The 24,497-nt window shown below is 41.6% G+C and overlaps 1 protein-coding gene across 1 annotated transcript; it reads left to right on the plus strand.

Annotated features, from left to right (window-relative positions):
- Positions 1-35: 35 nt before the first annotated feature.
- Positions 36-19,014, plus strand: NUFIP1 (nuclear FMR1 interacting protein 1). The gene is made up of 10 exons (XM_066313315.1): positions 36-531; positions 772-860; positions 1,984-2,088; positions 2,712-2,774; positions 3,096-3,172; positions 9,557-9,649; positions 13,120-13,382; positions 14,797-14,925; positions 15,792-16,024; positions 18,570-19,014. The coding sequence occupies exons 1-10, from the start codon at positions 96-98 to the stop codon at positions 18,906-18,908; spliced, it is 1,827 nt and encodes a 608-aa protein (XP_066169412.1). The 5' UTR covers positions 36-95; the 3' UTR covers positions 18,909-19,014.
- The last annotated feature ends 5,483 nt before the right edge of the window (positions 19,015-24,497 follow it).

Genomic DNA, 24,497 nt, shown 5'->3' on the forward strand with positions numbered 1-24,497 from the left:
GACGTGACGCGTTCAGCGGCCGCCGCAGGGCCCCACGTGGTGGTGCGAGCGCGGCGCGGAGCGCGTCTGCAGCCGAACGCCTCTCCGCGCCCGACATGAACCCCTTCGCCTGGTACCCGCCGCCGCCGCCGGGGCTGCCTCCCCCGGGCATCCCCCCACCCTTCTTCTGCCCGCCGCCCTCCTGGGACACGAGCTTCTGGGCTGCCCCGGTGCCCTACCCCCCGCCCGGCCGCTTCCCTCCGCCCGACAGCAGCTACGCGCCCGCCGACACCTACTCGCAGCCCAAGAGCTACTCCCAGCCCGCCGAGTCCTACTCGCAACCCGCCGACAGCTACCCGCCCGCTGAGAGCTACTCGCATCCCGCCGAGAGCTACTCGGATCCCGCCGAGAGCGTTCCTCCCGCCGAGAGCTACCCCCAGCCCTCCGAGGGCTACCCGCCGGCCCACGGCTTCCTTCCCCCTCACGGCTACGCCTCGCCTGCCGCCTGGTTCCCGCCGCCCTACGGAGCGCGACCGCAGGGCCCGCACGCTGGTGAGGGGCAGGGAGAAGCCGTCTCTTGGGCCCAGGGACTCCTTCCCTTCCCCCGCAGGCAGGGGCCCCGGGGCTGTCCTGAGCCCTTGGGGCTGCAGGACTCTCCTCCGAGCATGTCGGTCGTGCAACCCTCTTCCCTAGATCCTTCTCTGCTGCCCACCGAGGTGGGAGGGGGGTGTTTTACCAGCTGTATGTGTGAATGGCTCATCTCGTTTGTTTTTTTTTTTCTCTGTTCTGAAGGTGGAGATGGTAATTTCTCCCAGAAGTGGCAGGGCAAGCAAGTGCCTGCGTTTAGTAAACATTGTCCAGAAGAAAATAACAAGCCAAAGGTATGGAGTGCGGTCCCCAGTGCGAGAGGGACGTGTACGTATTGGAGTGGGTCCAGGGAAAGGCCACGAGAATGGTCGGGGACAGGGAGAGCATCTCTCTTGTGAAGGCTGAGAGAGCTGCGGTTGTTCAGCCTGGGGAAGAGAAGGCTTCAGGTAGAACCCTGCAGCATCCTTTCAGTACTTCAGGGGAACTTAGGGGACAGACTTTATTTTTAGCACAGCCTGTAAGGATAGAACAAGGAGTAATGGTTTTAGATTGAAGCAGAGTAGATTTAGGTTGGACATAAGGAAGACTTTTTTTACTATGAAGGGCATGAGATGCTGGCACAGATTGCCCAGAGAAGCTGTGACTGGCCCATCCCTGGAAGTGTTGAAGGCCAGATTGAACGGGGCTTTGAACAGCCTGATCTAGTCACAGATTGTCCCTGCCTGTGGTGGTGGAGATTAAACCAGATGGTCTTGGAAGGTCCCTTCCCACCCAAACCATTCGGTGATGGTGTCAGTCTCATGGGACTTGGCCCAAGGCACTACAGAGATCCCGTTCTCCTGTCTCACATGCTTGCCCTTAGAAGAGAACAAATACGTGACAGTCTGTAACCCTTGAAAGATACAGGTCAACCAAATTCTTACACAGGTTTATGTCACCTTACTGTGGTGATGCCCAGCTGCCTAAATTACATTAGCTCTGTGCGTGGTCCAGACCAGCCAGCCAGATGACACTGATGTGTGTAGTGGGAGAAGGCAGGGTCTGTGCTGCCAGCCTCTGAACTTGTACATGTCATGGGACAGCAGTCATGATCTGTCGTGGTAGGGAAGAGACATGAGGCTTTAGCCTAGATCTCACAGCCCTTGGGAAGTCTGTGCCAGCAGGCTGGTGTGTTTGCAGAAGCAATAATTGATTGAAAGGTGGTAGTGGGAAGAGCTGGGTGCATGGCATGTTGTTTAGAAGATCCATAATTTGAACTTAACTTATGTATTATGTTAGCTTATCATTGAAACTTTTGAAACACATAACTGCTTTATTAACAAAAATACTAATAGTATTTAATGACTAACTAAATACAGGGATATCTTGTAACTGCAATCCAGAGATTATTTTTTCTTCTTCTTTTCTTTTTTTCAGACCAAAAAGAAAAAAGAGCCAGTTTTCACTCATTACTGTGATACCTGTGACCGTGGCTATAAAAACCAAGAGAAGTATGATGAACACATTTCACAGCATAAACAGGTTAATGAATTTGGCTTCTTTTTTTCACATTTTGGTTATTTCCTTTGTGCCTGGCAAGCAGTTAGCTGTAGGCACTCTTTGAACAGAAGACATAGGAAAGCGATTCCAGAGCTATGTCAAGTATTAGTGGGGGATTTTTTTCTGAATGCTGTGTGTAGAGGTGGCTTTAGTTCTATTTTTGATTGTATTACTGAAGCCTTTTAAATTGTTTTTCTTGCAAAGTATTGCTAAGTCATAGGAATTAATTCATTGACACCACTATAGCATGTACAGTTTTGTGTGGAAACATTTCAGAAATGTCCTTTTATTGAAAATTATCAAAAATTGGAAGTATCAAAATTTGAAATTGAAGTCTTCAAATTTTTATCTTAGGTGAACTTCTCTTCAGTTATTGGATACATTGCCTACACTGGTTATTCTAAAACCAGATGACATTAAGAAGTGCGTTATCTCTGCTTGCTATTTTTAGAATCACCTTTCTTAGCAAGCTGGGTAGCTTACATAGCCTATGCAACAAACTGTACAGACAGCTGGCAGTGAGTTTATTTGATGTGTGCTCAAAAGCTTGTTTATAGTTTGTGTATAAAATTGGTACATTTTAAGTTCACCCTCTTATCTTGCAGTGCTCAGAAGAAGGTTGTAGTTTCAGTGCACATGAGAAGATCGTTCAGATACACTGGAAGAATGTAGGTAACCCTCTGGACTCAATATGCCATCTTTACCATAGCCCCTTTTCTCATGCTTCAGTGGTTTCCTTTCATTAATCTGGAAAGAAAATGTATCACCTCTGAGGAGAATTTGTTTCAAGACAATATTGTGCATGAAAATACGTTAAATTCTATGGAGTTTTCTAAATGAATTATTTTATCATCTCTTTGTACAGTCTCACCAGTTTTGGAGATGAAAAGGGTGTGATACCACTATACCTGACAAAATGATGTTTTCTTTTTTAGCATATGTTCTTTTTCCTTCCTCTTTTAAACACCTGTGAAATACTTTTTCCTTAGGCACATGCACCTGGTGCTAAAAGAATAAAATTAGATAGTCCAGAAGAGATTGCTAAATGGAGAGAAGAAAGAAAAAGGTAAGACTTGTGGCCTATGGATTTATTTTACTGTATTTTCCCTATTGGGAGCATTAGATGACATTAGCTGAAGAGCAGGAGCAGCACATAACTTGTTGTTTCTGTTGTGCCATTGACCCTGCAAAACTCCTGTAGCAGTGATCTGTGTCACTGGCCTGAGCCAGGAGAATGTGAGCTGGAGAGACTATAATAATTTAGAAGATTATAATAGCAGGCAAGGTATCAGCTGAGAAAGGAAATAGCTTTCCCAGATGCTTGATGTGGTACCCCAGGTTAGGTGAATGTTTCATTCTTTTTAACCTCATCACACTTTGGGTCAGAAATGTTTGTGTGGGATTTTTTAGTAGCTTAAATATCTGGAACTGTTGTACTGACTGTAATTGTAATAATGTGTGCAGATTTCCCCAGCTTAAGTTGTACCAGCAGACCACACCAGGGAGTTTGCTTAATTTTTTAAGGGCTTTCTGTGTTGCTTGATGCTTTTCTAGTGAAAGAGAACAGAAAGCACAAATGATACGTTCTCAGGCAGTCTAACTTACATTGTATGCAGGGGGCAAGGTAAAATTCTCCTATAAGCAGTATTTCTCACCATTTCTTATCCTGCAATAAGAAATAGGGTATACAGGGTATAACTTTTTTATGTTGACTGGGATTGAAGTAGATTTATTTTTTTCCTTCAGAGTTCAACGGATTAAAATCTACACTTTCCCAGCAGGAAAAATATTCTGCAGGTTTTCCTCACTTCTGTTCATAATTTAGAATATAGTCTTGCAAGTTATCAGTGCATGAGTTTTGTTTCCATGAGTGAGAGTCCTATATGCAGAATGGGAAGTGATAAGTTTAATTTTGAGATCAGTGGTGATGAGCTAGGACAGTTTACTGGTTACATGGGGGATTTTTAGTGACAATAAACCCAGTGGTCTGAATGGAATCTTACTGATGTATCCACCTTGCTTCCATGTCAGAAGGCAATGTTAATGCCTTCTTGCTTTGAACTTCACTTCCCTTATTAGGTTTTTTCACTGTTTTTGTTGAAAAAGAAAAACTAATGGAATTTATTGTAGAATTTTTTAACTGCCTCCCATCCGTTTTTTTCCTGTATGGAGAAGCAAAATTTCTCCCCGTGTAAATTAATTCTTGGAGGTTTTAAGTTTTCTTTGGACATGGTTTCATCTTTTTCTACAAATTTCAGAAAGGCGAAGGGAAATCTTAGCACTATGTCAGCACATCACAACAGTGAACTGTTGCACCTGCTGTTCATTTTTTACAAATGAGAATAATCCATAGGTTCTTAAAAAGAGAAGCTTTTTTTGATACAAAACCAAGAGGTTATTTTCTCCCATTTTTAAAATACCACCATTAACCAGAAAAAAATTGGTTATGATCTATGCAAATATAAGTTTGGTGTTAGATTAGGCAAGTTTTGTTGCTAGATTAGCTTCCATTTGAAGGTTTCCTTTTCTTCTAAAGATGCTCGAGGGCTTGGTTTTTATTTGCTGTCAGTCTGCATATTGCTGTTGTGTTTTTTTGGTCACTAATTTTCTAATCATAGCTCCAAGGAAGAAGATTCAGCGATACACAGTCTCTGAGAGAGTCTTTGCTACTCATCTTCAGCTTTTCATACACTTCTCTATTTTGGGAGGTGTTCAGGAGAGTTCCTGTCTAGCAGCTGATGCTGAGGTTTAAGTGTTGAGATGATGTTTAAGGTGTATGTGTCAGTATGTACTCTGCTAGAACATTAGGGAAGTGGGAATTGAATGTAAAATTACAGATAAGATACTGTTTGTGTGGGAAGTGGGTGCTGCAAATCACAGCAGCCTTAATCTACACTTTATTGTAAGGGTGATGCTTTGCCTGAGATGGTTTTGCTGAGCTTCTGAAGGATCTCATGTTGGTTTTACAGATGAATATAATTTGGCTGTGATACAGCATTGCTGAAAGCTTTTATTGGCTGCAGCACAGTAAAATCAAAGGAAATAAAGTTGAGTGGTCACAGCCACCAGCCAGAAAAAGCAAAATGGGATTAGGACTGTCTGAGCCAGGGCCACTAGATGGAGTAGTGCCTTATCTTGGTACTTCAGGCCTTCCGTGAGCATTGTATTTAGCCATGATGGATGGGTGTAGAATGACTACCTGGGTGGCTTTTGTTACTCTTTGTACAGCAAGGAACGTCTATGAGCATCCTTCTTTTTATTAAAAAAAAAAAGGAAGGGGGTGGGAGGCAGGCAATGAGAGAAAGCCAGCTGGAACTTTTGTTCAGCATTAATTGGGTCACCAGCAAAGCATCAGTTTAGTACTGAAGGTCTGTTGTTGACTCACAGTAAACATTGCATTGTACAGAAAAAAAGGGACACCAGAGGGAGTCTGAGCTATTAAGCAGTTTTGGTTTATGGTGACAGGAAGAATCCTTTTTCTTTCTAGAAGCTCCAATCAGAGCTAAGAATGAATCTTTTTAGGTCATTAATAGTTTGTTTCTAATTAGGTTGCAGTGATTTAATATGTGTGTTTCCATGCTGCATCCTGTCTTGCTTGTTCTTTCAGCCGTTATAAATAATTACTTGCAGAGTTGAGATTTTTCTTCTTAATTAGCTGCTGTGTTGCTCAATTGTGTTTCCTGCTTAAAATCTTCAAGAAGGAGCTTGTGTTTAATGCGTAGCCTTAGTCTCATAGAAGTAAGAGGAGGAGGAGAGCTGGTAAGGAGTATCTCTGGATGAAGCATGCTGGGTCAGAATGCTGTTTTCCTGTTGAACCTGCTGAGCCAAGATATCTAATTAAGCAAAGAGCAATAGAGATGAAGTTCCATGGGATCTCAGGGTTTCCCTGTTTTGCAGACAGATGGTTGTGAAGTCTGACATCAACTTTTCTTGTTTTGATTTGTCCTGTCCCTTCCAAGTGTTGAGAAATGTGCTGTCTTCAGCATATTTTTTCAACATGAGCTTAAAGAGAATTATCTGCAATGCATTTCCTTAATGTGTCAGAATGAGGTATTGCTGTCTTCCCTACTCCACAAGTGAGATCTGGGTCCTGCCAGCCCATCTGTTTCTCACCAACATTTCTTGAGCAATGGTTGTTAGTAAGAATGTGGCAAGGCTGCTTTAGCGTTAAAGTGAATAGTTACACTTACTTTTGCTTAGCTCCTAATAACGTTGGGAGATTTTTCTTGAGCTTTTGTGTTGCTTGTAAATTCTCCCCTTTCTGCCTCACTTTCTTTAATCTCTTGGCATTGATTTGTTCAGATAGGAATTGTCTGTTGTATTTCCTTGCAGTACATCTCACAGGCTGAGCATGTGCTTAGTGCTTGAAGTCCAGTACTGTTAACCACACCACTTTTAAATAATCTGTAGTTTTCTAGTTGCATAGTGATAATCTTAGAGTAGTTTGGAATCCTCCCTGGTGTTGTGTTTGTAGTAGTGAAGTTTGTGATATGGAAAATAATTTCTTATAACTTGGTAAAAGTAGAGAAGACAAAGAAAAGTAGAAGGGATGTGTTGTAGATCAAGGTAAACATAGATACAATAAAGTTGTATCTGCTGGGATAGATTAGCAATGAAACTGCTTCAGCTAACATACGGTTAAATCAGATATGGGAAGGTTAAGCCAAGATTTTATCAGCTCTCTTGGGTCATTTTTATTCCCTTTGGGCTATCCAAGTCTCCTTTGCTGTTGGCTGTGCATATGCTATTAAGACCAGCTCAAGAAATTATTGAGGCATTTTTCTCACAGTACTGTTCCTATTAAAATGATGAACTTGTGTAGCTCTTGTCTCAGGAATCCATTGTGTAAACTGCTACAGAAACAGGTCTCTTTTAGATGTTGGCAAAGCTCTGTTTCTTCACTGCTTGCTAAGAGCTGCTTTACTCCAATGTTTATGAGAGCAAAATGAGGTATGTTGGTCTTTAAAAAAAATGCATAGCTCTGGCTAATATGCTCATTTATTGGAAAAAAAAATGTATTCACTAACACACATGTGTTACTGATTATGCTCAGTGTCAGTGTTCCCTGTCTCTAGAAGTTTTAGGGTATCCTTTACCTGCATGTCTAACTTCGTTTGGATATATTTAATATAGTCATCTGAGCCTGAAAAGCAGTTTTCTGGTATTATCAATTTATTTTGAAAAGCTTTGGATTGTAGGAGTATGTACAGTTGGGAACTACAGCTGCTGTGAAAGAGGGCTGCCTTCTCAGGCTGTACTGGCTTCATGAAGTCTGCTGTGCCAAACCATCACAATCCTGGTTTAACTCTTCATTTTAAAATAAGTTGCTTAGCTTTGTAAAGCCCTGTGGGGGCTGATGAAGCTGTTTGTATTCAAGCTCTGACAAGTTGTTTGCAAGGCATAAGTGCTGAGCTACTTCAGTGGTGTTTGTAGGTAACATTTTAGGAACATCCTTTTCTTAGCAGAGGAGGGCTTGCCATCTTAGAAGGGTGCAAACCCAAGTCAGGTCCTGGGATTTAAGCATATGGAGAGACTCCTTCAGTAGAGGCATGAGGTAAAGGCAGTGAGTAAAATGCCATTTAACATTAGAGAAGAGCTGGAGGAAATAAACACAGCCACTACAGATGCCTTCAGATGTGCTTCTGCAGGCATACTGGGACTTGTGACTTGAGCTGTGGCCAGCTGTCAGTTACAGCCTGTGTCAGCTGGAAGGGTGGGTTAGGAGGAATCTGTCAGTCTTGGCAGTGAATGGAACCGAAAGCCTTGGTGCAGTCCATTACGGTGGCTCGTGGAGGGAGTGGTAACACACAGGAATGAAAGTGGGAGGCATTCATGTCTCAAATCGTGCTGTGGGAGCGTGTCTGAATATGTTCTTAATCAGCATAAGTGCTGGAGCATTTGAAGGCTCCTTTGCTCTAATATTTAGGGTCTTCCCTTCTATTTAAAACACCACCATCCCCCGCCGCCTCCCCCTCCTCCCCCAATCTCTACATTAGCTTGGGGATTTTTTGAGCATAACTACTTGTTTTAGAGTTTGCTCTCCTCTTGGAAGCCTTTGTGTTTGAAGGAAAGCACCTTCTTCTAAAACTGCAGAGCACAGGGGTCTTTGTCAATGTGAAGCTTTTGAGTTTAAAGACTTCATTGCACATTTGCTGTGTGCTGGGAGTGTTGTAACATGAATGAACAAATCTAACTAACAGGGAAGAGCAGGGATCATATCCCTATGCTCACTTGAGCTGTATGGCAGATTTCTGGGAGAAATCCAAAGAAAATAGATGTTGACAGCTCATGTTCAAATCCTCTTAAAGGAGACAAGCTCTGTAGTGTGTTTAGGTTTGTCTTGTAGAAAATGCTTCTCATTTTCCCTTGGTATGTGGTTGAAGCTGTCTTGAATCAATGTGACACTTAGCATTCATGCTGTAATATGGGGGAAATGCATGTGATAAGATTAAATATTTAAAGAAAGATACATGTCTTTTGATAGCTATTTTTAGTGAGAAGCTGTTCTACGTTTCTCTTTACTCCATTTTAATAGACATCAAATATTTATGCTTTGTGTTTCTATCCAGAAGCTGGAGGAGAGCATGTGCTTGTGTTTCTCATTTACCACCTTTATCTCAAAGCACTGGCATTTAGCTAACTAATATTTGCAGAGCAAGTAGTGTAGCCATTTTTGGGCTTTGCTGGTAAAAAGCCTGCTTGTTAGAACCAGCAAGGCATTTGTCTGGAGAGAAGGATGTTAAGGGAGGTGGGGAATGGCAGAGACTGGATGGTTTGGGAGATGGTTGTAACAGTAAATTTCTTTTCATCTGCATGATTTGGCAATTTTTATTGAACCTAGAATTAAACGGGCAGTAATTCTGGTGAACTTGAGGTCAGTGTGCAAGCACATTGCTGAATACTGCTCAGGAAGGAACTTGTGTGCTTTTCCCTGTCACATTAAAGGAATCTTGTGCACTCAGAAACTGTTCACATAACCTTTTTTTAAGTTTACAGAAGAACTTAGCAGTTAGTTTGCTAAAGGCACGTCATTCAAGTAATCCAGTTGAAGCTCCACAGAAATAAAATAGGAGGACTGAATCATGCTAAATTATGTGTTGGGGCAAAGAGAGGGTCTATGACTATTTCCAGACTTTGTCTCTACCTTTCTTGATGGTTTGCTAAATCTAAGTATGCTAATGTGATAGATTTTTAAATTGTTTTGGTTTGTTTTGTTCATTGCATCTGGATATGTAAGCGTATGTTGCATCTAGATATGAAATCATAAATGCACTCAGGTTTCTTTTCCTCACTAATGCCCTTTTAAGAAAGAAACAGTCTGTTAAACTTTCTTGAATTTTTTTTTTTTTAAATCTGTAGTGTTTGTAGAGGAAAGTGGTTTGGTAAAGGGGGAATTGGGAAACTACAGTGAATCATTTAAGAGCCAGTGAAACTATTTTTTTTCTCCTAGAAATTTTCCTACGTTGGCAAATATTGAAAGGAAGAAAGAAGTGCAGATGCAGAAGGAGGAAAGGGGAGAAGTGCTGACTACCCAGCAGTTTGGGTAAGTGTTTTGAACCAAGCTTGTTGCTTTCCTCCCACTGAGGTCAAAAGTATGCTCTCTTACTCTGGTCTCCCAGCACTTACTGATCCCCTGTGTACAGAATCTGGCTACCCTTTAAGAGGGGACAGGCCATTTGACAAACTGCTGATATAATATTCTTTTGTTTACTTCATAGTGCTCCAAAGTCCACTTCAGTTAAATGCAACAATAACTACATTAAAAATCTGGTATTCTTACTTGTTTGAGAAAACCACTTTCTAGTGGCAGATCATTAGATCAGCTTAACCTTGGTCTCTGAAAGAGTAGTAATGGGGACAAAAGTCATGGAATGTAATGATTCCACATGGTTTAATCCTTTATTGCCTGAAAATGGCCAACAGAGATTTTATTCTTTCTCTCTCCTTCTGATGATAAATCAGTGAAGAGGGGAAAAAGATAAATATGTGGAGGGTAGAAAAAAGAAGCAGCACTACTTAAGTTATGATGGAAACTATATGAAAATAAAGTTAAATCTATCTGCTTCCATTGTTCTGACTTAGTACTTACTCATGTTGAATTTTTATCTGTTCTCTGCCTTATAAATTGTTTTCCAGCATGGTTTTGTTCTTCTCTCTCATCTAGCTAGGTGGAATCAGCTAACTTCATTAGCTCTGCTTTAGGACTTGTGGGAAGATTGTTTTTTTTAAAAAAAAGTTATAATGAGCCACACTCCTAAAATATCACTTGTTTAGACTAGAATGACTGAGCTAGAGGACAGGAGCAGACTCAGTCCTAAGGGGCTCTTGCTAAATGCCATTTTCTGCTGCATGGAAGTGAAGCTGGAGTTTGCCTAGCTTTTTGTATAGGGGATGACAGCACGCAAAACGTGAACCATGGTAAAAATGTTTGAGCTAGTGCAGAATAAGAAGTTAGTGTAATTTTTTTAATGTGAACAGTGGAAGTTACCTTGTTGCAGCATATGCTTCAGAAGATCCAGCACTTGCCTGCCCCCACCCAACCAGTTGCCTTTCATGACTGAAAGGAAATATTTATAGAAGACTGAAGTAAAACTTCCTTCAAAGGATACAGAATTGCAGAAGTGCTTTGCACCCCAGGAACTAAACCTGGGCATTGAAACTATAAAGTTGCAAACATATATGATATTATGTTTGGAGATTCTTAGGAGCAAAGGTGGATTTTCTTTGTCACAGTAACAAACTGTTTGATGTCTACCAGTTTTATTTGCTAACTTTCTGTGACTGTGAGTCAGATGCATGGAGTAGTCTTACATGTCCATCAGCAATTGTATGCTGTTACATGCTCCTAGTAGCTTTATATCTGGAAAACTGTTTGGAAAAAAAAAAGCCCTCAAAATTGCAGATTGTTTACTTCTGCATAGCAACTACTTATTCTAGTTGATTCTGGAAATCTCTTCTTTTTCTCCTCTCCCTTCCCTGAGCTAGTAGCATGCTAGACTTGGTGAACTGTCCATAAACTGTCCTTTCTGCTTTGTATATCAGCAGTAAAGATTCAGGAATTGGAGCTTATCTGGCAAATTTACTGGTGTGTGAGTCAAAAATAGAATACAGCTTGTTCCCTGCAAGCTGTGCTATTAAAGCAAATAGCTAAGTAATATTAGAAAGGATTAGATGCTTAACACTTCCATGGTGCTTTCCATTTGTGATTCTCTGAAGTGCTTTGCAACTCCTAAGTCTCAGCATCCCTGTGTGTGAGATCAGAGATGCAGAAGGACAGCTTTGGAAGCCTGTCTGGTGTCTCACAACACTGAGTAATAGTGCACAGCTCTCCATGCCTTCTGAATAGAGAGTGAGGAGCAGGATATCTTCCACGAGGGAATGGCAGAAGGCAGGTGCCAGGTTGATATTTGTTGGGACATGTTTTTGACTTCGAGGTTTCTTTATGGGTGTTTGAAGCACAAGAGAATTTAGAAAGTTGTTTTTAACCCTTTGTCAAGGACAACAGCTTTAAGGTTAAGGACAACAGTTTTATTTGAGCCTGTATTTGCTTAATATCTTCTAGGTTGTACAATGTGCTGACTTTAGAGCATGGTTGTGGAAATTCAGAAATGTGGTTTTCTCTCTTGTTGGAGTTGAATCATAGGAGATAATATTAGCCTTCTTTTGTGGGTGAGGGACTGATGCACAGGAAGGCAGTGGCTTGCCACTTGTGCCACAGGAGCACTGTGGTGGGTGATGCCATCAGGGATGAGCAATCAGTGTTGAACACTAGAGTGAAATGACTGGAGAATGAAATTAAACCTGTTTTGTTGCGATATAAAGTAATTTTGAGTGCTGTGACATGCCTTGTTTTCTTCTCTTCTCAAGAAGAACTTAATAAGGCCAGAAAAGCATGGAAGAGAGGAATGCTGGTAACAGGAACGTTTCTGAACAAGCAGAGTAGTGGGTGGCTTGAAAGGGCTGTGTGATGGAGGCCTAAAAAAATTGCATAAGTAGAAGAGGTGAATAAAGTGGGATTATACACTGTTTCTTGTAACTCAAGGAGGATGGGACACTAAATGACTTGTTTAAGCCTCAGATCGAAGGCAAACAAAAGGTCCTTTGTCACAAAATACTAACACCTTGCTGCAAGATTTCAGGGATGCCAGACATGAACACACCATCCCACATCATGAGTCCTGTGGTTGACTGGGGATAATAGGTCCTCAGCCATGCTGTAGGTGAGGCTGAGGCAGGGGGGACTGATCAGAACCAACCATGAGGCTCATTCAGGACAGGAGATCTTGTGCAGTTTTTGCTGTTGTAATGTACTGATGGTTAGTTGCAGTCTTGTTTTGCTGAATTAAGTTTCTGTTGCTTGGAAATGAGTATTTTCAAGAAGCTTCAGTTGTCCCTTGTTATTTTGTTTCAGGTTTTAAGAAATGCATTATCCTGATGGACATTTCTTTTATTCCTTTTCCTTGGAATGGAAAAGATGAATGGCATGTTAGTTGGAGGCGGGAGTAGGTAGTCATTGCAGCTGATGGTGTCAGATGGCTGAATGGATTTGGTGCAGCAAGATGCGTCTCAGAGCTGTAACTAGAAAAAGGAGACTTCAGGAGTGAAAGAATGCTTATAGTAGATGCTTTCCTTTTGACTGCATGTTGCCACTGTTTTGAATGACTTTCATGCTTAAGTCAAGAGAGTATTTGTTGACTTTATCTGAAATGGAAACGCCGCGTACTCACACTGCTGGTTATCGAGAAACTTTCTTAGCCCATGTACCCTTGGCCTTGTTGGAAACTAGAAGTCATGAACTGTTCATTCAGATTCCAGCTTTGTCCCGTTCCCCTGCCTGATATGAAGTGTGACTGATTTTAGGGTATGTCACCTCATATCAGCTGAACTGGTGTAAGTCCTGGCGTCGTTCTGTGTTGCTGAACCTTAAACAAGGGCCTGAACCATTTGGTTACATGAGTTGTTTTTATTCTCATAGCTTATCATCTGTGTGAGCTTTCTCTTTCTATTCTCCAGCAAAATGAAGGGGATGTGGAAGCCTCCAGAAAATGGAGAGGCTCTTGGGCATCAACGAAGACACAGGAGAAGACAATGGCGCCCGTTCTGGAAAAAATTTAGGAAAAATGGTGGTGATTATCATGGACATGGAACTCAAAATGAAGCCAATGGACCAGAAAATGGCACAAGTGAAAAGGAAAATGGAAAGCAAAATGCTTTGGTGGGCCAAGCATATGAAAAAGACATGGACCCTCTTGGTCTTCTGGCAAATGGTGATGTTGGTAAGATGAAGGAACTTGAAGAAGTTTTATTTTGAATAGTTGTTTTAAGTTTAGATGCTGGGACTTTGTGCTTCCTAGTCACCATTTTGTAAGTCTGACATGAAGTTTGTGTGCAGCTTTACATGTTCTGAGGTAAATATTATACAGTAGTCTAAAGCATGCGGCACAAGCTTTGGTTGCTAAATTAGCATGTGACATAAGAAAATATTTATAAAACCAGAAGAAGAATGAAGTACTTCAATAGCCAAATTATTTTTAAAGACTGTTAAATATCCCTCTGTGGTTTTGAAAATAACAGTATTTAGAAAGTGAAAACAAATGGATTTCCTTGTATAAGTAAATTACTTAAAATGTCAGTATTTTACTTTTATTTCTGTTCTTTGCTGTATTATTACTCTTGACATTCTCCATATGTGTCTGAAGTATTGCTGCTTAGGTTTTTTGGGGGTTGTTTTTTTGTTGGGGTTTTTTTTTTTTTTTTTTGTCTTTTTCCTCATGCTGGCAGCAGTATAAGTTCTTCAGATCTAATTATTTATAATATAGTCAACAGTGATGCAGTACTCCTAGAATATGGCATGTAAGCTGACATATATAACTGGCTATTTTTAGCAACAAGGGTAAAATACATTCCCTGGAAAGATGTCTGATGCTGAGTTTTTCCTCCTGAAAACATAATCTTCAATTAGTCAGAACAAGAACTCAGCATCCCTATGCAATTTGTTTATTCCATTAATGTTTGCATGTTGGGAAACTTGAGTATGCTTAAATATATCTGTATTTCCCTGCAGCATCTGTGTTTTACTTAATGATAAAAGGTCTAATTATGCCGAAATACAGCTAGTGACTTCTGTTATAGTAGGTAGAAAAGGAACGTGGTACTTTCTTATTACACATTATTAAAGCTAGTTACAACTTTTTATACAAGTGAGAAATATAGCCAGAAAAAATAATAGCAATCACAATATGACTAAGTAGAATTAAAAAAAAAAAAAATACAGCCCAAATCCATTATTTTACTGTATAGGTACATTTTTTTTTTTTAAATTCCCCCTGATTGGCTTCTAAATCCAGCAAGACTTCAAAATATATTATGAAATTCTCTCTCTTTACCTACACTTGATAACAAAACCTATAATTATATTTGGTATGCAAAGAAGAAGCAGAAAGCTCAGGCTTTGTTCAGGAAGGCTTTTGTTTCAGTGGCATTGCTGGCAGGACTATTAACCAGTGGAGGCACTGGTTTGCCACCACCTGTCTGTAGAGGGCAGGCAAGTGTGGGGGGTTTTCTATCAGCCCACTGAGCAGTGATGCTCAACATCAGCTCTATGTGCTGCTGAGACGGGGATTTAGCAGCAAGGCTGGCTGTTGGCAGGATTGCTGGGAAAAACCCCTCTTGCTTTTTCTTTCCCTGCAGAATCTGACAAGGATGAGGCAGCTGAGGAAGATGGGAGACTGGGAATGACAGTTGTCCCCAGGCAGGTGACCTCTGCCCTTAGCGCGCTGTCAGTCAACTATGGCAGTGGATCCGACAGCGAGCCCGAAGGTGTGTACAAACAACCTCTGCCCTTCTCCTCTCCCCTTCTACCCTGTGTCACATTGCAGTGCTGGGGACTGCAAGCGGGACTTTGGCTTTTTTCTGCTGTCTTTTTCTCAGCACCGTGTCTTGGCTTGAGAGAGAGGCATAAAATGTCTTCAATTAGATTGTGTGTCATCAATTTCCCTAGACTTTTCTCTCCTAGTTGGGGGAAAGTAAGGAACCTGTTTTCAGTCCTGCTTCAAATCGTGTTTGAATAGTGCCAGGAAAAAAGTTGTTGTTGTCACTCCGTGAACTAATTTTCACATCCTTAAGGCCTTTTTCCATAGAAGGCTGCTGGGTGTTACAGTAGGACTTGAACTCTCTGTTACTTGGATTTTGTACTTCTCCAAGTGTATGCATCAGTGTGTGATGAGGAATTGCTGCTGCTGCTTGTTTTTGTGAATATTTAGTATGCCTTACTTGTCCTGTTTGGCCTATCCAAAGTTGGAGAGCATCTAGCAGACAGTGAATTGAACTTGGGCATCCTCTGCCATAAATGTATCATGATTTTCTCAGCAGTCAAATTTACAGAAAGCTATAATGTGAAGCAATGTACTTAAGTGTTCTCGGTCAGGTCTTACTCCTTTTATTTTTCTTTTTTGTGCTGTGGAGTTTAAATACCTTGTTTTCTTTTCTGTGAATGTTTAGAGATTATCCTTTGTATTTAAAAAGAAAACCCAAGCCAAACAAAGCCCTCCCTTCCTTCAAGTAAACCTTGAACATCTTCACATCAGGTTGTGTGAGCAAGACTAACAAACTGCCAGTGCATGGGGATATGAGCACGTTGAAGAGACTTTTAAGTTTGAGATGAAAGTGTGTTCTTTTTCTTTAAGAAATCCCTGTCAAGACTGCAACAAAAGCTGAGAGAAGCCAGGCTGTGCTCAGAAATACACCTCAAGCTACTCCAGCTCCTCAGAGTCAGAAACCAAATCAAATCCGCCCGGAGTGTGCAGGCACAACGTTAAGGAGCTCGAATTCAAATGCGCGTCCCCGCCGAGGGCCTGATAAGCGGGGCAGGAAAACATTACCTCGCCTTCCCAAGCGCCGTCCAACTCTGCTGGAAATGGTAAGAGGCTAAAATAATGCCTCCTGTGCAAGAGTAGAACTATTTGTGAGTGTTTCTCCTCTTCCCTGCAGGAAGTTAGAGCAGTCTGTTAGCACAGGGCCTGGCTTAGGAATAGTAAAGTGAGCATTTCACTTGGACAAGGTAAAGATGCTTTAATAGACAAATAGAAATACCCTGGCATGCATTCAGGTGATGACTGACCTTGGTAAACAAGAGATGACGACTGAATCATGTGCCTGAAGTGAGGTGCACAAGGAACAAGCCCTTTGTTCCTCTCTCTACCCTTCCCAGTGGCAGTATCCAGTAGGTTTTGTTTGTGTATGATCCCTGCAGCCATGATCTGATCTTTTTGCTCCCAGCTTTGCTGTTCAGCCACCTTCCTCTGCTGGAGGAGCACACAGTTCTTTTTGCACATGCAAAGAGATCTTGTTGAGAAGTGTGTTGGTGACTTAAACTACAGAGTGGTGTTGAGCTACAGCCTGCTTGCAGAGGGGTTTCTTCTCTAGGCATGTTTAGATCAATCTGAGGAAGGGACAGCGCCTTGAAGAGCAGTGGTGTCTCAGAAGGTAGAAGGAGGTTCATAGGGTTGAGTCCAAGGTATTCCCAGTAGCAATGCAAAGCAACCCACTTGGCCAGAGAGCTTGGTGTCTTTCTTTAGAAAGCTGCACCAGAACCTTGAAGCTTGTATTTATTACTCAAAAGTGGTACTACCCTTGTGATTCTATAAATAGCATAAAGCTCCTCCATCAAAGGAGAACTTGCAGTGAGTAAAACACAGGAGAAAGCAGGGTGCCATTGACATCAGAGCTCTGAAGTAGCACAGGATGCTTCAGCAAGAGATACCTGATAAGGTACATCCCAAGCTGCCGAAGTGGAAGAAATCCCTCTGTGGTCTTTTTAGCACATAGTACCATTGCTGCCAAGAATTGAAGTTCCTAGGGACTGAAAAGGAAGTGTTTGTCCTTTGTGTAGCTCCCTAAGCATGCAGTTGCCTTTATCACTTGCTCTTCAAAGTTGTTTGTGATCAAAGCACTGACGACTCTGGAAGAAAGTCAGATGAAGTCCCACACGCTGAGAGAAGCTGGCAGTACATAGAAAACCTGAGTTGAAGCTTGCCAGTATGGTCCATTTTTAAAATTGCATTTTAGTGAGGTTTTTTTGCCTTTTCAAATTGCTCAGAGTTGTTTTTAGAGAATGTGTACTGTGGCTGTGAATCACAGAGGAGGGGCTGAGGTTTGCAAGTGGGCTTCCACTGTCATTAGAAATGGTCAGTGTGTAAAAACCTTGAGAGAGAGCAAGGTTGAAATTTTACAAAATGGATCAAGAAAGTGGATTAGAATGCTAAAAAAAAGGTGGTTGTATCAACGAAATGATTTTTTTTTTTTGAAAAAAGAGAGGTAGGAGAGTAGCTGCAGGTATTTCTTGGCAGTCATCCAGCAGTGAGATGAGCACTACTAAAACATGTTTATTGTAGACTATTATGTATTTAGTAATTCTCTATGCTGACCAAATCAAAACCTTGTTTACTGTTACTCCACTGATGCCCATCCCTGCATTAAAAAATGAAATACAAAGGTACAGTCTTTGATAAGGTGATTTCTGCAGCCCAACTGGGCCCTAATTTGGCCATTTGGGAGTTCACCAGTTTCTCCCAGTTGAACAAAGAGAACATCACTATGCTGTCCCTTGTCTACCCTGAAGTACATCACCTGGTTCAGACGGAAGGTGCCTGAAGGCTCACTTTAAGTGTCAGCTGCTTGTAACACCTCTTAGCCCTGATCTAAGTAGAAATATTCAGACTTAAAAGTGGCCAGTTAAACCACTATTGAAAATTGTAACCACAAAAAAAAGCTCCTTGGTGACATTACGAGCCGAAGTTAGCCAAATCTCCTGAAGTGTCTAACACGGCTCTCCTGCAAATGATCAGGTAGTTACAGATTTAGCCACTTGGCTCAGACTTTGTGTTTGTTCATACTACTAGTTCTGCTGACACTCACAATGAAAAAGGTTCATTCAGCTCTCTGGCTGATAGGTTTCTTTTTCCTGCTACCAAAGTGAACTTCAATGCGGTTAAAGTTGATGAGGAAGGCCTCTAGCACTTTGATTAAGCTACTAGAATGAGATTGGTGTATGTACTATAGCCCAAACCAGTTACTGCTGTTTAAATCCATGGTCTGGTACCTGATGAAAGATGCCCTTTCCTTGTATTTATCTTTTACTCATAGGGGATTTAAATTAAAAATGCATGGGATATTAAATTGCAGATACAGTATAGCTCAGAAAGTGTGAAAAATTATAATAGACCTGCTACCCTGATGTACTGGAATGCATGGCCTGGTATTAGAGTCCATGGAATGAGAGCATCACTGTCTCTGGTATGGCAGTCTCCAGCCCCATGTGTCCAGGACCTGTGTGAGAGAGCCAACTGTTTAACTTGAAAGATGTTAGAAATTACTGAGTAGATCAGTATATCTTACTCTGCACGTATCAGCTACAGAGCAATAGAGGGAAATATGCATCATCTTCTCTTTTTTTCAATTTCCAGTTACTGGCCCAGGACATCCGACATGAAAGGAATGTGATTTTGCAGTGTGTTCGATACCTCGTCAGAAATAACATGTTTGGACTTCATCTTAAAACAGATCCACAGGCTGAAGCAGAAACTGAACAGTCCTCTACACCTACAGCAGAGCCTTCCATGGACAAACCCAGTGAATCTAATTGTTCTTGTAGCTCTGACCTTCAGTTAGAAGAAGGACAAGAAGATGCATTATTAATAGCCCAGGGTGAGAAAGAACCTGTGGATCAGACTTCACAGACAGCTCAGTTGGCAGATGAGGACACGTGGGAAACGCCATCGATTCAGTGTGAAGGAGCACCATAGAGGATGTCTGTTACGGACAGTAAAGCAAAGGCTCACATTTCCTACCCAGCTGATGTTTTTTGAAAGACATCAGTGTAACAAAAAATCATTAAAGCACATACAAAGAGCTGTTAAAACCACTTTCCTGATCTGTTCTGCCCTAGGTGGCCATTTCCTTGGAAAACACGTCAAGTAATTCCATTTCCACATGGCACAAAGGCAGCAGTGGCACAGATCTTCCCTAGAGTAGGTGCTGATCCCTGGTCTAGGGCTTTAGAGTTCTGAGTGTCTTACCTTATGCGTGTGTGAGTCCATCCCCAGAGCCAAGTAGGATGGATCTTCCTCATGTGAAGTCATGGTCCAGTGTGTGGGGAGTATCTTGAGCATCCAGAAGTATTTCAGTGTGGTTTCAAAATGGCAATTTTTCAAAAAAGCGCATACATTGTTTCTCCTTCAGTTCTTATAAGATCTATCCAATATAAATCTAATATATCCAGTCTAAACTGGAAGATATAACTGACCTGGCTCAAAAAGTACTGCTTGTACCAGGAGCCTCTTCCTCCCTGAATTAAGTTGTTAATTGAGCAGAGAAATGGAAACGAGGGTGCAGGTTTTATTTATTTAAAAAATAAATAAATGAAGATACCATAACTGCGTCAGTGCTGGGTTGCTGGTTGACCTCAGGTACACAGTACTGAGCTTTAACTGCTGTTACAGTTATTGCCTGACAAATTAACTGCTGAAACAAACCCTCAATATCATTATCAAAGTTTAGAAAGCTTACCAAGAGTTACTAATTGCCTTTTGCATGTAGGTTGGGAATTCATTAGTTGGCCTTCTGGAAGAATACCTTGGTACGTTGTTACGATGCTCCTACAGCACCCAGAGATTGGTGTTGTTCATGGGTTTGTGCGTACATCCATAGTGTTGTGAGCAGTAAAAAGGAAGTATAAGCCAAGGTTTAGAAACAAATTTATTCTTTTGACTATATTGTGCATTTGTTTGCCAGAATGCTTTTTGTCAAGGGCAGGTGTTAGTTTGTCACACTGACACTGAAAGCATGCCACAAAAATAATTTGTTCTCAAAGCCTCCACTTCAGAATCTGCTCTTTGTCTTTTAGCCATGGTTAAATGTTGCAGTTAACTCTCAGGGACTGGCTTTATTTTCTTTTTCTTTGGTAGAAGTCTAGCCTTCTGTTCCACTATCTGAAATAGGGAGACTCACATGGGTTTTTTAATTGCATTATAGCTGTATTTTCTTTCCTTTAGCTCCTTAACTTGTGCCACACATCTCATTTGTGGAGTATAGGAAACAAGAAGTAGTTGAAAATTCTATCCTCCTGTTCCACTATTTATAACTACAACTGCATATTGTGTTTGTAATGCACTGTCTAAATTTATGGAATTATATAAATACCAATACCCTTGTAAAAGTTGTGTGTCTCAAGGATATATGTGCAGAATAGAAGCAGTGATCATAAACATTTATATTTCCAAGGCAGATGATTCATTCTTCCCATGATGATCTCACGAGCCATCTCAATCTCACTGACTTGCCTCTGGCTCTTACAGTTTTACTGCAATGAAAATACCAATGAAGAACACTCAGCCACAGAGATCTGGCACTCGAGCAGAACCTGGTTTCAGAGTGGAGTGGTACCAGTGCTGTTGAAAGCATAAGTAACAGCTGTAGAAAAAGAAATGGATGTCTTAAATTTGCTATTAAATTGCACTTTAAAACAACCCTGTGTCCTATCAAGGTGATGGCAGAGCTTTGACTGTAACCTTTGACCTTGTGTTTAAAAAGACAGAACGTTTACCATGATTTCTTTATACTGTTGTCATTATGACTTAAGAATATTAAATTTTCACAGAAAACCAAAAACTGTCAGAAAAAATCTTTTTAAAAGTCTGTTTCATACAGATAGAGGTAGGTTTATTTTTAGGGAGATCTGTATATGTCATAAACCAGAAATTTTAATCTAGGACTTGTTGCATAAATAAATAACTGCTGTTTTTCTCATAACAAGCCATTTCTGCCAACTCATAGCAGCCATGTGGAGACAGAACACTGCAGTGATGTCAAACCCTGAATTGCAGTCTTGGTCAATGGTAGCAGGACCCTGCCCCTTCCTCTCCCCCACTTTTCCTTTCCTGTTCTTCCAGAACAAACCCCTTCCTGCTCATCAAGGATATGCTTTCTTAGCACTTTGGATTCAGCCTTTGTATAGGAAAAGTGCCATAATGACCTCCTCTGGTACTGTCAAATGCCTGCAGGCATTTCTGCAGTTTATCTACTCTGGGTTAGCAGAGGTGTGTTTTGTTCACTCGAATAAAATACCTCTCTGTGTCTGTAAGAAGAGCCTATTGTTTCTGGCATGCTGCTGGAGCCCGTGCCTTTAGTAAGCTTTGTGTAGCTTTTAACTTTGTCGTTGTCTTGATTTGGGGTGGTAGTTTCTTAAAGTTTTTTTTGCAGTGTTATTAAGAAAAAAAGAATCCTACTGCTGAGTCGTTGTGACTCAATTTAGATAAAAATATTCCAGTGACAACCTTCATGCTTTTGAAATTTTTATCTTTCTTCTTTTATATCTTAGCTACTGAAAATGTAGTTGTAGGCGTCTAGTTTAAATTCAGTTCCCTTGGGTTTTGCTGGTTTTTTGTTTGTTTTAAACCCATCTCACCTACTGAGCTAGAGGAGTTGAGAGAGGGAAGAAAAAATCAAGACTACTCATTTGTGGAGGTGCAGCTTAGGCAATGTAGGCTTGTCTGTGAACAAAATCATTTGTGCTACAGCACAGCTGCTCCTGGGAGGGTAAGGGAAACAAGTGGTGTGCGTTTCTAAATCTGTGTGACTCCTTGGTCAGTGAGGGCTTTTGCAGCTGATTTTACATGTTATGTTGCAGCCCTTGCACTGACAGCACAGGAGAGGGGGTGGTTTGATTAGCAGCAGAGGGAGGTGCAGTCCCTGCTGCCAACACTCTGGTCCTCTGTGTCACAACTGGGTGTTCCTCGTGTTTCCCCTTGTTCCTGTGACTGCTAATCCAAGTCATGTGGTGCGGTCATTATTCAGAACGACAGTCATGCAGTCCTAGCAGACGTTGGATGTTTGAAAAATGCTGAGGAATAAAGAGAGGCTCTTTGGGCTGTTTTTTCTGTCAAAGGCTGAAGTCTGCACTGGAATGCTGCATCCCCAAGCTGTCTATCAGGCATAATGCATCATTCTGTTACCTGTGAAAGCATGAGACGAAGAAAGTTCATGAGGACTAGAAAGAAGTATCAGTTCAGGAGGATCTCAGGCCCTACAGGCTCATCAGCTTCAGCTTGACCCCACAGAAGGTGGAACAGATTGAGCCTAGAAGCTATTTCCAGACATAATAGAGACAGTAATAGAACCATAGAATAGTTTAGGTTGGAAGGGGCCTTAAAGCTCATCTGGTTCAACCCTCTGCCATAGACAGGGACACCTTCCACTACATCAGATTGTTCAAAGCACCATCCAACCTGGTCTTGAGCATTTCCAGCATCCAGCTCTTCTGTGCAAACTATTCTAATTCACAACAACCTCACAGTAAAGAATTTCTTCCTACTATCACACAAGAAAGCGTTTGGGTTTAGTCAGCAGTGTTTTATAAAGGGGGAATGCTTTACCAATTGGCTAGTCTTTGTGGAGAGAGATTATTTGCTTGATTGGCTGAGGAGAGGGCAGTGGATATTGTTCACTGTAGATTTGGCAAGGCTTTAGACACTGTGTCCTATAAAATGCGTATTGGTGTGGTGTGGGTAGGTGGATGATGAGGTAGATTGAACAGTTGCTGAAGTGCCAGTCTCAAAGGGTTATGATCAGTCCTCCGCAGGTTGAAAGAAGTGATCCTTTCCCTCTGTTCAGCACTAGTGATGTCCATCTGGAGCGCTGAGTCCAGTGCTGGACTGCACAGTGTAGGAGAGACACGGATATATTGCAAGTCCAGTGCAGGGCCACAAAGGTGATGAAGGGATTGGAGCACCTTCATAATGGGGAGATGCTGAGAGTGCCTGGAGAAGACAAGGTTCAGAGGGCTTTTATCCATGTGGATAGACACCTGATGGGGGAAGTAAAGGTGTAGCCAGGTTTTCCTCAGTAGTGCTCATGGACAAGACTTAAGAAAAGCATCCCTAATGAAAATACAGGAAATTTCTTTTAAATATCAGAAGAAACGTTTTCACTGTGAGAGGAGTCAAACACTGACACAAATTGCCCAGAGATGTAGCATTTCCATCCTTGGGGGTATTCAAAACCTGACAGGATGCAGCCCTGAGCAGGCTGCTGTGAGTGAGAGTTGGGAGGGATGATCTCCAGAGGTGCTCACCAGCCTCAGCTGCACTGGGACTCTCTGCAGGTTGGCGTGGATGTGCTGCTCAAATTCACTTGCTGGTGCAAAACACTTGCTGTGAAGGCACTGGCCCTAATGAAGTGGCAGAGCAGAGAGACCCCACAGGCTAGCCTGCCTGCACAAGGCTGATAAACTGCATCAAGTATTGAAGAGAAGGTCCAAACTCAGCACCCATGACAGCTGACACGATTTCATGGCCTACATTTGTCCCCAGTGTTTGCCCTTGTGCAACCTTGAACTTCAGCTCTGTGCATCAATTTGCAGAGAGGGTTGCTAAATCCAACACTTTAACTCTGCTTGCAGTGCAATTTGAGATGGATGAATGAAAAATGCTGTGTAAGTGTTGGGTTTTGCTGTTACTTGGTGAGGTGAAAAAGAGTCATGTTGGTCTGGATATTCACTGGCGTAGTCTGGGAGTGCTCAGTACCTGAAAGAAACTCCCACTCTCCCTAGTTTTCATTACTCTTCTGGCTCATGTTGTGTGACTCTCTTCCTAAATTGTCCTCTGAATTCTAAATATACCCTTCAGGGGGTGGCTCTTGTTTGGCAAGACAGCTTTCTTGGCAGGGCATAATTTTTCCATCTTTTTTGTATACATAAAAGAAGCTGTATAGACTGTGTATGAGCATGGGCTCTTGTATGAAAGCAATACCAGCTCAGTAAAATAAAACTTGTACTGATGAGTATCTGACACATCGAAAGCCCTAAATGGTCATAGGAGCAGTTGTTTTGGGTGAGGGGAAATCCAATGTGGATATAATTTTCTTTCAGGTTGACTTTCAAGTTTATTTTCTATTTGTCACAGCAAGCCACGTACTGAGTTGTTAAACCTGTTTCCCTCACTCCAGTATCACCACCTTGCTTTCTAAACATGGGCTGAGGTGCTTGAATGGTGGAAGTATATAATTGGGGATTATATACTGTATATAATGGGAAAGCCGATTATATACTGTATATAATGGGGAAGTCAAAAGAAAATTACATCAATATTTGTCTGCACTGATCCACGCTCTCCTGACTAGTGGATATCTGTTCAGAGCTGGGTGCCTTTTGAACTCTGTTTCCTTGGAAAATTGTTGTGGTGAAATAAGAGATTTCCCACTGGGCTGGCTTGTGGATGGATCTGGGCAAAAAGGGTATTTTTTCAGTTCCAGAAATGGTCCAAAACGTGCCAAAGTGCACCTGTTTGTAACTATTTCAGAAGAGATTTCTTTGTTATGTTTGTCTAGAATATATCATT

This window comes from Sylvia atricapilla, chromosome 2 (assembly GCF_009819655.1).
Source record: "Sylvia atricapilla isolate bSylAtr1 chromosome 2, bSylAtr1.pri, whole genome shotgun sequence".
Taxonomy (NCBI): Eukaryota; Metazoa; Chordata; class Aves; order Passeriformes; family Sylviidae; genus Sylvia; species Sylvia atricapilla.